The sequence below is a fragment of the Arachis duranensis genome, chromosome 5, assembly GCF_000817695.3.
Source record: "Arachis duranensis cultivar V14167 chromosome 5, aradu.V14167.gnm2.J7QH, whole genome shotgun sequence".
NCBI classification, from domain to species: Eukaryota; Viridiplantae; Streptophyta; class Magnoliopsida; order Fabales; family Fabaceae; genus Arachis; species Arachis duranensis.
In genome coordinates, this window is record NC_029776.3 from 102,860,609 (window position 1) to 102,876,586 (window position 15,978).

General features: G+C 35.4%; 2 protein-coding genes across 3 annotated transcripts in view; one reads left to right on the forward strand and one right to left on the reverse strand.

Annotated features, from left to right (window-relative positions):
• The first annotated feature begins 7,920 nt into the window (after nt 1-7,920).
• On the forward strand, nt 7,921-11,141 carry LOC107491251 (F-box/FBD/LRR-repeat protein At1g13570). Of its 2 annotated transcripts, XM_016112056.3 has the most exons (4): nt 7,921-8,106; nt 8,433-9,253; nt 9,339-9,497; nt 10,503-11,141. In XM_016112056.3, exons 2-4 carry the CDS (start codon nt 8,441-8,443, stop codon nt 10,794-10,796), a joined length of 1,266 nt encoding a protein of 421 aa, XP_015967542.1. In that variant the 5' UTR covers nt 7,921-8,106; nt 8,433-8,440; the 3' UTR covers nt 10,797-11,141. The 2 variants fall into 2 exon arrangements, with proteins under 2 accessions (XP_015967542.1, XP_015967541.1); XM_016112055.3 differs by having other exon boundaries at nt 7,921-9,253.
• Nucleotides 11,142-14,334: 3,193 nt separating this feature from the next.
• The window catches only part of LOC107490902 (protein NSP-INTERACTING KINASE 2), an 8,934-nt gene continuing 7,290 nt past the window's right edge, over nt 14,335-15,978 (reverse strand). Inside the window, 2 exon segments of the mRNA XM_021143448.2 lie at nt 14,335-15,240; nt 15,512-15,891. Of these exon segments, the coding sequence (XP_020999107.1) occupies nt 14,920-15,240; nt 15,512-15,891 (701 nt within the window). The 3' untranslated portion in view covers nt 14,335-14,919.

A 15,978-nucleotide genomic window follows, 5' to 3' on the forward strand; every position in this document is an offset into this window, starting at 1 on the left:
ATTAGGAGCCAATTCAATTTGTTTCAACAAGGGCCAAAATCCCAATCCAAAGACTTAAAGGCCAATTGAAGAAAGTGTATAGATAACTTAGAGTTTAAGTTAGAAGGACATTTTTTCACACTTTGGAGTACTATAACTCTGCAAAATTTCCTTTTCTCTATAATTTCAGTTTACTGCAAGACATTTTCGATTTTTAATTTTCATTCAGAGAGCTATGAACAATTAAATCCACTTCATTGGGTTAGGGAGCTCTGCTATAATTCAATGGATCAAAACTAGTTTTCATTCTTCTTCTTCTTTCTTTTCTCTTGATTTTGCTAGAAAGCTTTCGATCTTCATCCAATTGGGTAGTTGTCTTGGAAGAGAAGCTATACATAATTGGATCTCCTCTGAACCTTAGAAGATGAATGAGGAGATCATGCTAGAAATGCTTTCTCATGTTGGACCGAATTGGGGTTTAGATGGATATTGTGACATTTAATCCTAACAATACTTTGATTTAAAAATACATGTGGTATAATCAGTGACCATATTTCATCTCTTTTCATGAGCAATTAAATCAAGAAATTGAGCAATTGTTCAAGCTTAGAGAGATTAGATTCCCAAGGAATTTGGATCTAATCACTTAAGATTGCCAAGGAGATCAATGAATGCATTGATTGAGGAAGAGATGAAAATGAACTTGATCCGAAGGATTATAACATCTCCTGACCCCAATGAGCTCCCCAATTCTGATCTTATCCTTCTTTTAATTCTGCTGTTACATTTATGTTTAACAATCCCCATTCCTATTTAATTTCTTGCAATTTAAGCTTCTGCACTTTAATTCCCTACAATTTCTCTTCTGTCATTTAATTTCTGTCATTTACATTCAGCTATTTACCTTTCTTTGACTTTAAATTTTCCGTCAATTTACATTCTGCTACCTAAATTCAAATTCTGATTCAGTTCAACTAGAACAATTCTCTAATTAAAGTTGATCAACCAACCAATCCCTGTGGGATTCGACCTCACTCTACTGTGAGTTTTTACTTGACGACAATCCGGTGCACTTGCCGGTGAAAAATTGTTGAGAGACAAGTTTTCGTGTATCAGTGGGTTTAGGAGGATGTTTGGGTATTCATTGAGATTCTGATTGCTTTTCACCCGGGTGAAATCATGATGATCAACTAAAAGACAGGTGAAAGAACAAGATATGGGATCCCGGTGTACAAGATGCGGATCAATTTTGGGAGCTCCAGACTTGTGCGAAACTTCATTAGAGTTCGGTGCACTTAATTGGTTGGAATTTCTGGCAATCAATTGAAGTCCAAGCATTGATGGAAGTTCAAGGATGAATTGAAGCACAAGCCACCTTGACAAAGAGCTCACTAAAATGTCAAACTTAAGAACTTTAACTAAAAGTGCTAGGTAGGAGACATCCCACCATGGTATGATCTTTCAAATTTTTCTCTTTTGTATATATTGGTGAATAATTCCGAATTTTTATGTTAGGTAGTTTGCTAGCTTTTCTTCGTAGTTTGGCATGTTTAATAAAGTTTGGTATTGTTTTGTTATCTTGTTGGGTGTTTGAAATGTGATGCATCCGCATCTTTGGTGTTTTTCCTTCATGATTTCATTTGATTTACTAAGAATTCTTGTTGGATAAATATTCATGGTCAAAATTAGCATTACTTTGATTTAGTTGAATTTATTGATTACAAGAAATTTTGGAAGGAAAATAGCAAGAAACAGAGAAGAAAAGAGGATAGGAATCACCAAGAAAAAAGCTCTCTATATTAAACAGAGTTCTCTCGGGAATGAACAGAAGGCTCTCTGGAAACATCATGATTGGTCTAGCATGCGTACGCATGACTACATCAGCGTACAATGTGGAAATCATAATGTACAGCATGAAGGGAGCAAACAGAGAGAAAAAATTTGAGGTGACGAAGCCAACGTCTAACGTGAAAACCTTCACGTAGTACGTGGCATGCCATATGTAAGCACAACCATGGTAAAAATGAGGTATCATGTGTACGCATGTAGCATACGTACACGCAACAAGAAGTTTATGAGGCATCATGCGTACACATACAACATGTGTACATGTTACACCCACTTTGCATAGTACGTGAGAATTTTAGCGTACAACGCGTGAATCAAAATAGAGAGCAAGTTGGGCCACGGCAAGACTTCATGTACAACGTGAAGGGCTCATGTACCACGTGAGATTTTTGGCCACTTCCAGGAGCCTCAATTTGACCACTAAACCTCAAAATCCTTCATCCTTTATGTGATTAATTCAAGACTCAACCTAAGCATTTAGTCACAGCATTAATTGAGGATTTGCAAGCTGGTAAGATGGAGATCTTTGCTGAAAGGAAAACAATTATGAAGAAGACTTGATTTGATTTGAATGTTGATTCTGTTTCAAGTTTGAATTTCAAGTTTTTTAGAGTTAGTATTTAAAAGGGAAGGTCACTCACGACCTAGCTTCTTTGGAACTTTTTACCTTTAATAATTCTAGGATTTCTCTGAAGAACATGAGCAACTAATTCTCCTTGATTAAGGTTAGGAGCTCTGTTGAATCTATGGATTAATGTTTTAGCTTTTCTACCTCTGATTAATGCATTGATATTTTCTTAAGAAAATGGTTTCGTTTCTTCATCTTAAAGGGTTTAAATGTGTTGGAAAATAATTCTTCTTTGACTTGAACTCTTTTGACTTCTTGTAAAAGTTGATTAACTGAATTAAGCTTGAAAACTAATTCTCACAGCTCTTAAATTTTGAAACTAGACTTGATAAGTGACATTGAATCAACTAGGGGAGATTCTTGTAAACTATGTGGTTTATAAATTAGTGAAAGTGCTTAACTCTTTTCTTAAATAATTGACTAAGGGATTATCAATTAATTAAGTTAAAGAGAAATTGAATCACCAAGGGATTGGGGTTTGGTTACTAATAATTTGCCATGGAAGTATCTTTGCATGATTTAAGGTGAAAAGTGAAAAGTATTGATCCAGAAGTTTTAACATCTCTAAAACCTTAACTCTTTTAATCATACTAATTTTCAACACTCACTGTCTATGTTTATTTACTTCATTGTTTATGTTAATGTTTTCTGAAACCTTAATTTGTGATTGTTTAACTAGAATAATCGGTTGACTATTGTTTGCTTAATCCATTAATTTTTGTGGGATCGACACTCACTCACTGTGAGTTTATTACTTGGTACGATCCAGTGCACTTGCCGGTGTTTTGTGGTTTGTAATATCTGCATCAAGTTTTTTGCACTATTGTCGGGGATTAATCATGATTAACAAACTACCAATCAACTGATTACCTAGATTAGACCTTTTTGGCTTTTATTTCTTTACTGTTTTTAGTTTTTTTCCCTGGGAATTCCCTTCATCACTGTGAAGGGAGTTCCAATTTGATTTCTTTGTTGTTTTTGTATATGCAAAACAATAGGGATAAATAACCTCTTCAATATGATCCTGAGATTGAAAGAACTATTTGGCAACAAAGAAAACAAGCTAGAAATCAAAGAGTTGAAGAAGAAATTGAAGAGGCAGTTGAAGAAGAGTTTGAATTCAACATGGCAGAGAATGCAAATCACAATGCTAATACTCCTCAACCTAGGAGAATCCTTGGATCTGTCACTACTCCTAATCCAGGGAGTTATGGAAGTAGCATTGTGACACCTACTATCAATGCCAACAATTTTGAATTGAAGTCCCAGCTTGTCACACTAGTGCAAGAAAATTGCCAATTCAATGGGAGCTCACAAGAAGATCCGAATTTGTTTATCTCTAACTTCTTGCAAATTTGTAACACTGTCAAGACAAATAACATCCAGCTGAGGTTTATTGATTATTGCTCTTCCCTTTTGCTATAAGGGATCGGGCTAAGCAGCGGTTGGATAATCAGTACAAGGAGAGCATAGCCACATGGGAAGTTCTAAACAAATTCTTTCTACCTCAGAGGTTGACTAAGCTTGGAACAGACGTTCAGACCTTCAGACAGCACGAAAGAGAGTTCTTCTATGAAGCTTGGAGAAGATACAAAGAGATGCTTATAAAGTACCCTCTGGACATGTTTGCAGACTGGGTACAGCTCCAAATATTCTATGATGGATCACCCCTACCTCCCAGGTTTCATTGGACAATTCGGTTGGAGAATCTCTATATATGAAGAAGACCACTGATGAAGCACTGGAGTTGATTTAAATGGTAGCCAACAATCAATACCTCTATTCTGCTAAAAGATCAATGAGAAAAGGAGTCATGAAATTAGATGCTTTGAATACCATTTTGGCTCAGAATAACGTCAAGTCCTAACAAATTATTGCAATTACTCAACACCTAGGAGAAATGCAAGTCTCAGTAGTGAGCTCTCAAGAGAATTTCTATGGTGTGAGTAATGGACTAACTCAAAGTAAAGGTATGGAGTATGATCAATCCTCTCTAGAGCAAATGAATTACATGGGAAATCCTTCAAGGCCACCTCAAAATGATCCCTTCTCCAAGACCTACAATTTTGGGTGGAGAAATCACCCAAATTAGGGTGGAAAAATCAAAGTCCGAGGCCCAATAACTTCAACAATAACCATCAATAAAGCCACATCAACCCTCAGTATAACACCTTCAATCCTCATCATCAAACCCAAAACAACCACCCTCTTAAACAATTCTCACCAACAACAACCACTCCTACACAACCAACTCAACAAGACTCTTAGAGATTTTCTCCCCCTAGCTGATTCGATATCACTTATCAAGTCTAGTTTCAAAACTTAAGAGTTGTGAGAATTGGTTTTCAAGCTTAATTCTATTAATTAACTCTTCTAAAAGGTTAAGAGAATTCAAGTCAGAGAAGAATTATTTTCCAACAAATTCAAACCCTTTAAGATGAAAAACGAAAACCTTTTCTTAAGAAGGAATCAATGCATGAATTAGAGGTAGAAAAGCTATTATATTAAACCATGGAATTAATAGAGCTCCTAACCTTAACCAAGGAGAATTAGTTGCTCATGTTCTTCAAAGAAATCCTTAATTATCAAAAGTCCAAACTGCCGAAGAAGAGAAGAGGTCTGTGCCTGGTGCAGAATTTATAACCCACAAACTAACCGGCAAGTGCACCGGGTCGTACCAAATAATACCTCAAGTGAATGAGGGTCGATCCTATGAGGATTGATGGACTAAGCAACAATGGTTGATTAAATTACTTAGTTAGACAAACAGAAAAGAGCATTTGGGTCTCAATTGCATTAAACAGTAAATTCAGAAAATTAATAATGCAAGCAGTAAACAAGTTGTGAATAATATATAGAGGAATAGTTAAGGCTTCAGAGTTATCTATTTTCCGGATTGATTTTTCTTACTAACTATTTTAATCATGCAAGATTTAATTCATGACAAACTATATGCGACTAAACCCTAATTCCTTAGACTTTTTTAGTCTCTTCTATAATTCATCAACTGCCAATTCCTTGGTCACTTAATTTCAATTAGAGGGTGAAGTTCAATTCTAGTTTATATGCCACAAAAATCCTAATTACCCAAATATAAGAGGATTATATGTCACATATCCCATTAAATCCAGATAATTAGAAATTTAGGAGAATATATTTTCAAGTTGTTGATCAAGTAAAGAGTTTTTCTAAGTTATACAAGAACTCAATTAGAACAAAGGTCATACTTCCGTTCCACCCAAATTCATAAGATAAAGAACGAAAATAATTCTTGAAATATAAATCAGTACATGAATTAAAATAGAAAAATAATAGTATCAATTCATACAATAGACAGAACTTCTAACCTTAACAGTGGAGGTTTAGTTGCTCATGATTCAGAGAGAAAACTAGGATTCGTAAAAACTGTCAAAATGCGGAATGAGGTCCAGGAAGAAGGGATTGTATATTTTCCCTTTTATATCTAATCCTAATTAATGTAAAATATATATTTCCTAAAACTAAATAATATATTTTCCTATTTTTAAATAAAATAAAGTTTAAATCAGAATTAATAGGAGATTGCGTGCTTGCTTCTTGGAGAGTTGGAGACCACTTGATTCCTTAATAGTCCACGCCTAACTTGAGAAATCTCAAGTTAGGCACAGCCTTGGCAGAATTTATGGAGAAGAAGCATGAACTATTATATATCGTTGGAAAGTTTTGGAAGTTATCTTTTCAACGCTTCTAAAATCACGGCAATTGAACCTCTGTAACTTGAGTTATTCAGGTTTGAGTGCAGAGAGGTCAGGGTTGACAGCATCATTCGCCTTCTTCTCCTTTTCTGCGGAAACTTCATCAAATCCATCCGAATGCTACCTAAAATAAACATAATTACACATGACTCAAAGTAGCATCTATAGTGGCTAAAAGATAATTAATTCTTGATTAAACTCTACAAATTAAATGCAAATTCTCTAGAAAAAGGTAGAAAAGATGCTCACGCATCAGTGCCCTCTTCCCTTACATACTAACCCTAGAATGTAAAATTCAAATTCAAATTTAAAACTGACTCAAAACTAAAGTAAAAACCAAATCTCTTTCATAATTGTTTTCTCCTTCGTAAAGATCTTCTCCTAAATTATTTGCAATCTTTAATTAGTGCCATCCTTGGTGGGATCTTAATCAATCATCCAAAGGCTAAAGAATTGGAGAATGAAGAGGCTTTGTTTGAGGCCCTGGAAGGTGGGCTAAACTCCACGTCCCATGTGAAGTAGTTTATGTGCCACGTGAGGTCTCTTCTGAAGTTGGAATGCTCTCTGTCATGCTCATGAACCACGTGAAGAAGCCCACGTTGTATGTGCTTTAATTTCCTTCACTTGTTTCTCCTTCATGTTGTACGTGACTCAATTTACATCCCATGTGAATCAATGGTCAAGCGTGCGTATGCACAATGGCCTGAAAACCTCTCTTCACACGTACGCATACATGCATGCGTACACACAATGGCTGCGTCCTACGTGAAGTCTCCCACATTCCATGTGAAGAGGTATAGTCATGCATACGCATGCTTGCAAGCGTTCGCATGATTGTAAGATTGGTCCCAACGTGGTACGTGGTCCTTTTGACATTGCAGGTCCCTCTCTATGTTTCCAGAGAGCCTTCTGTTCATCTCAGAAAGCATTCTGCTTGTCACAGAGAATATTCTGCTTGTTATTTTCTATCCTCTTCTCTTCTCTGTTTTTTCCTGTTTTCTTTCCAAAATTTCTATAATCAATGAAATTCAACTAATCAAAGTAATGTTCATTCTAACCTAAAATCGTTTCTTATTCAACAGGAGTTCATAATAAATCAATTCAAATAATAGAAGGAAAAACACCAAAGATGCGAATGCATTAGTCGGATACTGCAAAGGAGCCCAGTTTTACTTGCCCAAACAAGTAACTGCTTCCGCAAATCTCTTCAACTATCTCTATCTTTCCTAAAAGATAGATTCTAACAAATTTCCTAGATAAAGAGAATAGTTATCCACAAATAAAGTTGGAACTACTCCAATAAAGATTGTTAACAACTCTACTATAAATACACTGACACCCCTCAGATATACTCACGTTCTAATCTACTAAAGACTTGCCTAAAAACCTTGCTAACTTTAAGTATTAGAGTCTCTTGCAGATACCACCTCCTACTTTCTCACCGATAACTCAGACGACGGCACCTCGGTACAAAAACAAGTCGGACGTTGTCCCACAAAAAGTCTAAATCTCACGTCTAGGTCCAAATCAACGTTTTAAATAACGTTCGGAATAGTTTTATTCTTTATTGTAATAAATTTTAAATAATTGTTATTAGTTAATTTAGAACTTTGCTGTTAGTTATTTTATTTATTATTTTATTACAAAACAATTTTTTATTAAACTACAATTAAAACTGATTGAAGTAATAAACCAATAATTAAAATGGTTGATGATCAATTCGATTTTGAGAACCTTGAAAAAGAAATGCATACGTTTTTCTTGACTTTTTACGCTGCGAGTTCGAATCTGTCCGACTGTCCCTCTGAACCTTTCCCATCACACACCGACGGCGGATGAGAAAAGAGAAAGCGCTTCATTGCTGACACACTAAACTAATGGCCATCGCAATACGTTGCCTTAAAGTTTCATTCTTTGGTGCAGTTCTTCGCCCCCATTACATTTCCCCCACAACCCCAATTGAAATGGAATCCAATTCTCTTCTTTCCTTTTTTAATTTGGAGATCTGCTTATTGGTTTTTCTGAATTGGGTTTAATTGAACTACAATTCGCTTCCTATCTGGATTTTCATTTCAAATTGCAATCAAATTAGCTCAGTAAGCCTTCAAAAAGTGCAGATTGTGCAAACTAGTGGGGCTAGTTTTGGTTCTATCTGATCTCTCGTTGAAAGTATTAACTAGTTGAGTTTATTTTGGAATTCTGTTTTGATTTGTTTTCCCCTTTTGTTGTGTATTTGGCTGAAGCATAAAAAATGGGCGATGCTTTGGGTTCTGATTTGATCAGTGATCTTCCTCAGAGCATCGTGGAGAGCATCCTGGTGCGGCTTCCAATAAGGGATGCTGTGAAAACTAGCATCTTATCGAGCAAATGGAGGTACAAATGGGCTTCCATTACTCAACTTGTCTTCGACGAAAAATGCGTCGATAGTTGCAGTGACCGAGATGTTGTTGAGAAAAGTGTTGTCAAGTTCATCACCAGATTGTTGTTTCTTCACCAAGGACCAATTCATAAGTTCCAAATCACGATTTCGTACTTGCAGAGCTGCCCCGAAATAGACCAGTGGATTCTTTTCCTTTCAAGGAATGATATTAAGGAGTTGGTTCTTGAATTAGGAGAAGGCGAATTCTTCAGGATACCATCCTGCCTTTTCAATTGTAAGAAATTGTCTCGCCTCGAGCTTTTTCGATGCGAGTTGGATCCGCCTCTTAGTTTTAAGGGATTCTTGTGTTTGAGGAGCCTAAACCTTCATCAAGTTCTGATATCGCCGGATGCAATCGAAGGCCTCATTTCCAACTGCCCTCTCTTAGAGAGCTTATCATTGTCGTACTTTGATAGCTTAGCTCTTAGTATCCGCGCTCCCAACCTCAAGTACTTGTATCTTGAAGGTGAATTCAGGGACATATGTCTTGATGATACTCCACTTCTCGTTGAAATCTCCGTTGCTATGTATATGACTGATGACATTGCTGAGCACTTTGAGCAGAGCGCAAGTTGCAATTTTCTTAAGTTTCTTGGTGGCGTGCCTAACCTTGAAAGGCTTGTTGGTCATATCTACTTCACAAAGGTAACCCTTTCTTTTGCTCTCAACCTGTTTTCTTAGCATGTATGCAAAAAAATCCTTTTTCTGATTCCTTTCTGCTTGTTTCAAGTATTTGAGCATAGGTAATGATCCAGGATGTCTTCCAATAATATACAAGAATTTGGAGATCATCGAGTTAAATCAAGTAAGTTTTGAAGATATGAAAGAGATACTCGTTGTTCTTCGCTTGATTACCAGCTCTCCCAATCTAAAGGAACTTCAAATTTCAGTAAGTCCTTATTCATTGCGCACGCAGATTATTTTCCCCACAATTTTCAGTAATGATGAGTGGTTTCTGTCATCAAGTTTTGTAGATCATGTCTCAATTACGTATTGACTAAATTGGCAATTTAGTTCCTTAGATTCATGTAACATCAGTTTAGTCTTTGAATGTTTTGTGATATCAATTTAGTCCCTGCGAAAATACATAAGACATCACTTTAAGTACTAAAAGATTTATAACATCAACTTAGTGCAACTTCCATTTAGCCTCTGAAAATACATTTGACCAATTTGCTACTTTAGAGAATGTTTGGATGAAGTTATTGGATAGGGGAAACCGGGAAAGTAATTTTAGAGAGAATCTAACATGTTCTGCGAAAGGAGGTAATGTAATGACCTCATCCATGCAAAAAATTTTATGAATGTGAATAATATATTTACTTCATCCAAATAAAGAATTTTGTACTTGACGAGAATCTAATTGAAGCATTTTAATTATTATAAGGGTAAAGAACTGTTTTAGTCCCTAACATTTGGGTTAAGTTTTAATTTCGTTCCTAATGATTGAAACGTCCTATTTTTATCTCAAATATTTTATTTTGTTCTATTTTTAGTCTTTTGGTCAAAGCTTAAATTTTTCTTTAAAAAAAATATCCTTTCCTCCATTGTAAATATAATGATCATGGTGGTAGTTGTAGTAATTTGAGGGTGATAATGACAGAATAATAAGATAAGAAGAAGATTATAATAGACGAAAAATGATATTTTTTGAAGAAAACTTTTTAATTTTGATCAAAGGACTAAAATAGGATGAAATGAAATGTTTGGATAAAAATAGAATGTTTCAAATGCTAAGAATGAAATTAGGACTTAATCCAAACTTCAAGGACTAAAATAGTTCTTTACTCTTATTATAATTCTCTAAAATGAGAAATACCTTATTCAAATGCAACTTAGTCTAAAAAAATTTAAATTTTTGTAGGGCAGATTTTATACCAATTTCCTTTTGCAGGGTTCATCAAACATACCAAGTGCCACAGATGCACCAGACTTGGATTTTTGGGAGAAAGAGTGCTCTTCAAAATGTAGACTAAGCCATCTTAGAGTCGTGCAGTTGACAGATATGTGTGGTGTGCCACATGAGATGGAGCTTATCAAATTCTTGCTTGCCTCATCTCCTGTGCTTGAGACAATGAGTATCATTCCTTGTGTATATGTTGTGGAAAGTCAATTAAAAATGTTAACCGAATTGGTGAAGTTCCGACGTGCTTCCGCCAAAGCAGAAATTGTTTTTGTCCGTGAGTAATCAATCTTGTGGACTAGGTTATGAAATGCATTATTATATATGTCAATGTCACCTTCTTTGGTTGTAGTGTGTATAACAACATTCTGAAATAAGACTACTTGTAAATTATCAAGCAAAAGTAGAAATTTGTATCTATGGATGGAAAAACGAATACATATATATGCAGGATAGGAGAATTTGTCAATTTTCACCAATTTCCCATCATCCATGGTTGCTGTTCTTGCCATTGTTACGGTGATTCTATCTGTGCCTTGAATCTATGTCTTGTCTCTTGTTGCCATAAGGAATATAATATTCCAAATTGTATGTTTTGACTCATTTAGAATGCTGAAAATGCAGCTGTTATGCTCAGTCTTAACTCTTAAACCTTATAGTCAGCAATGGATAGTCTTTCAATTATATAAGTTCAGTTACATGCTATTATTTCTAAAATGGTTGATTAGAGCAGATTATATAGTATGCTTTAAATGGAACAGGATTCTTAATCATCTGTTGTAATGCCTTCTTTTTTGGTTTTTCATGTTATTCCTAATCCAGCAAATTAAAAACTAATTTGTGGCGGATCAGAGCTCAATTTAAGAGTTTGTCATTGTTCAATAGAATGTTATATGCACAAAACGATATTCGAATTCCTAACACTTAAACGGACATGTGAGCTAACTCCTCACACTTGTTTTGTTGCCTGCTTTAGTTTGTCTTTTTGTTCTCTCATGAGAGTCATTTCACACTATAGAGGACAAAGCCCCAGCTCAACAGCAGCTGCTATACACTGATGATTATTTAACTATTTCTTTTAATTATTTAGTAACTCTTTTATTGATACTATCATATATATTAAAAAAAATCTGTTATTTATACTTGTTATTATTGGACCCCACACACCCTTGTTAATATGCAATTTGAAAGTTGAAATAGATTTAAAAAAAAAGATTAAAATTAGAGGACTAGCAGGACTACAAATGGTTCATAAAGAAAGAAAACATGGTTGGAAAGAAAATCCCTTGAAATTCAATCAGGCAGTGTTCAATTTAAAAGAGCGGGAGTGGGTGGGAAGAAGAAAATGAACATTGTTCATACCTGGATATAAGGCAGCCCAACCCAATTCATCCAACTAGTATCTATTTAGTGGATTGGGCTGCCATCGTACGACTTGGAACCAAGCCTAGAGCTCTCTTCGCTAGTTTAGTTATCACCAAAACAAGGGCATAACTCCACACACCGCAGGGGTAACTGAGGATGGCAATGAGTATTCATAGGAGATGGTATTTGGTTATATCCTGACCTAAAAATATAGTAGGGAGGTCGTATATGGCAACACAAAGATTGGCTTTGTTTATTTTAATGAGCAATTAATTCTTAAGATATTTCTCATTTATTTAAAAAGAAGATCTCAACAACTTCTCTAGATAAAGAGAATAGTTATCCACATTAAAGGTGAAATTACACTAAGAGATAATTATTTGTATTACTATGTCTTTTCATAATTAAAAATATTTTTTAACAAAATGCTTTTTTATAATTAAAAAAAAATATTAGGTGATGTTTTGTCTTTTCACAATATTTTTTTTTTTACAAAACTTTAGTGACATTTTGTGCAACACTAAAATAATTGAATATTCTTTTATTTCATATTAAAATTATCCATAAGAAAAAAACTAAGCCACAATCATAAGTATACAAAACTATAAATTCAACAATATTATAAGTAGCAGCATTTTAGTAACTTCACCTTTTACGAGTATTTGGTAAATCTATACGAGATATTAAATTCTAACCCGTCTCTATCTTAGGGATGGCAAAACTTCTCGAGACACGGGGATTTCTGCGGGGACCGTCTCGAATGGGGATCCGACTATGGGGAATTTTTCCCGTGGAGATGGAGATGGGGGACAAAATTCTCCTGAGACAGGCGCGGAGATCCGAGCGGGGATCCCGCCCCATCCCCACTAATCTCCAAAGTTCATAAATTTACTGAATTGTCCTTAATAGTTTATTTCTCATATATGTTTTTTAGTCATTTCACACACACACCCCAAACTCCTAATCATCGTTTGCATAACTTTTTTTCAATTGAGAAATTCCTAACGCTGTCCATATTCCATCCAACCTCTCTGCAGCCACCCTCTCGCCGCTCTCCCTTCTCACCGCATCGTCACACCTCACCTTGCCATGTTCCTCACTGCGTCGTGCTCTCTATTTGCGACGTTCCTTTCCGTAACTTTGTCGTCGTGTCTATTCTCCTCTCTGTTGCCGCGTCTCCTACTTTGTCCACTTCTCTATCCTCTACCTCGCCGTTGCGTTTCCCCACTGCGTCATTTCGAAAGAAGTCACCATCTTGTAGTTTAGATTTTTTGTATAAAATCTTGTTATTTTTGTATAGAATGGATACTTACATCTCTATTCATATGGAAATTAATAATTAGTTAGAATTATCAGATAATGGAAAATGGGGTCCCCGCAGAAAATGAGGCACTGTGGAAAATAGAGATGGGAAGCAATATTCCCCCACAGCGAAAAACGGGAGCGGGAACGGGGAGTAAATCTAGGGGCGGGAATGGGGAGTAGGGAGACATCCCTCGCCCCCGTCCTGTACCATTGACATTCTTACTTTATCTCTGTCTCCTTTTATTCACAGGATAGATTCCCTTTTTGTGAGAATTTTGTGGGTTTCCGTTAAACTCCCGTTGCGGACAATATCCTTAAATACTTATTTACGGGTATTTTTGCTAATTGCTATCCCTGAAAGTAATAATCTACTCTATAAATACTTTTAACATCGTCTACTAAAATTCTTACCGACTAAATAGTCAAGTCTTTTATAGATACTCCCATCACTGTTAAGGTAGGGACGAAAGAGCTCTCACAAAGGGGTTTAGACCTTGACATGCAGGTCTATTTCTCCTATTTTTTGTTTCAGTTAACACTTATAACAAACATGTTCATGGATTTTTATTAGGAAAATGCAAATTCTACCGTTCAAAACGACCAACTACATTCAAAAAGTTCCAATCGCCCTCACTTAATAACAAACAAAAGACGCACCCTATTTTTAATTTTTTTATGGGTGGGCAGTGTTCAACCACTTAAATATTGTTTAGACATGGCAAGAGGAACACATTCACATGCATAGAAAAGGAAAAGAAAAATACTAAATATAAATTAATGAGGGAAGTAGATTGATTGTTAAATTGAAATTGAGAAAATAAAATAATGCATAGCTGGAACTTCTGTTTGTGTAATTGACTACTCATACCTTTGATTCCAATTATACGGAATATGGTCCTTTCCTTGAGGTACCCTTTCATTCATTGCCCATTATCCGAGCAATTATCACATATGTTTCTTCAGTTTTAGAATTCAGACCTAAGTTCATATTTAGGTTGTACGTGTTAACAGCAACGCTATATAGCCTTAGCGAAGAGCATTGTTATGTACCATAAATTCAAATTTCAATGACGGGAATCACGGTAGAAAATATAAAACTAAGAATAAAACAAATCCGTATCAACAATACTGATAAAAGAAACAAGACCAACACTTTCGCACCAAACATGCAATTGTTTATACAAAAGTCAAATGGAATATTTCATACAGAAGTCACATTAACAATGTAAACTATTAACAGTTTGAGTACAGTCTGTGAACATTATTCTAAGAAGTTGAAGCACTCTAAAATATAGTGAAATACACACAAATAACAACACTCATCTATAAACTATAAGTCAGTGCCTCAATTCGGATTATGTACAGTTAAGGAAAAAAAAAAGAACAAGATGGTTATTTCCAGGAATATAGAATCCTCTCATGCGTTCCCATGCGATATTACTACGTATGATCTCTCAATACATTAATTTAAAAGTGAAATCCAAATAAATAATTTTTTTTCCTTTTCTTCATCTGCAACTATGAAAATCAAATAAAATTTTAGATCAATGTATTTAGAAAAAGGATTGATATAAAAATATACCAAATTTTTATAGGGGCAGATAAGTGGACTAAAAATGAGTGAGAAATCATAGGTAACAAGCTCACTTGAAAATTTGATGTGAAGATCCATACCCTTATTTTTCTTCCTTCTCTAATCTCTACCAACCTTAAACCTCCTGGATACATGTATTTTATGTTATCTTGGTCCGGAAAGTTCCATTGCTTGGGCAAGCAATGAAGAGTCATCAGTGAGATCGGAGTATCGCTCCGAAGAAGAGAGTTCATTCCCTCTGCTTCGAGTCGACTCTGCTGTCTGTGATGCCTCCCATTTCTCAGCAAGACCATCTCCTTCAAGCATCCTAACTACCTCAGACATCTTTGGCCTATGGCTTGGAAGGTATTGAGTGCATAACAAAGCTACTTGAACAATCTCATCAAGCTCAATCCTGTCATAGTTATTCTTCAGTTCCTTGTCAACTAGCAAGTCTATTTTCTTCTCTAGATGGATCTTCTTCACCTGTATATCAATCATAGTCATACTTATTATACATACTTCATTTAGCTAAACAATGCAATATTGATATACATAAATAGTGGTCTAAATGTAATTTTCTTCCATATAGTAACGTTAAATTTTTATTTTAGTCCCCATTATTATTCCTTTTAGTACAATTTGTGTTCTACGATTTGGATTATTATAATTGTCAAATTTCAAAACAAAAATAAATGGTATATAATTATATAAATAAAGCAAGAAAAGATAAAGGAAGCAAATGTATTTGGCTGACCCAATCAAGCATAGCTCCTTTCTGATTTGCTGCTTTCCCAAATTCAAGGGCTCTTTGGCCAGAAATGAGCTCAAGAAGAAGGATTCCAAAGCCAAAGACATCAGTTTTCTCAGAGGACTGACCAGTTGAGAGATATTCAGGGGCTATGTGCCCTACAGTCCCTCTAACGGCCGTTGTCACGTGCGAGTCGCGGTGATCCAACAACTTTGCCAGTCCAAAATCTCCTACAACTGCCTCACAGTAATCATCCAGCAAGATGTTTGCAGCTTTCACATCCCTATGAATAATCTTTGGATCACACTGCTCATGCAGATATAGCAATCCTCTTGCAGCTCCTATTGCTATTCTCTTCCTTGTACCCCAATCCAGGCCTGGCTTCACTGTATCCACCGTCATAAACGTATAATTTATATTTGTGTTAATCACCGTATTTAACATTCTAATTAACCGTAGGACTCACTCAAATA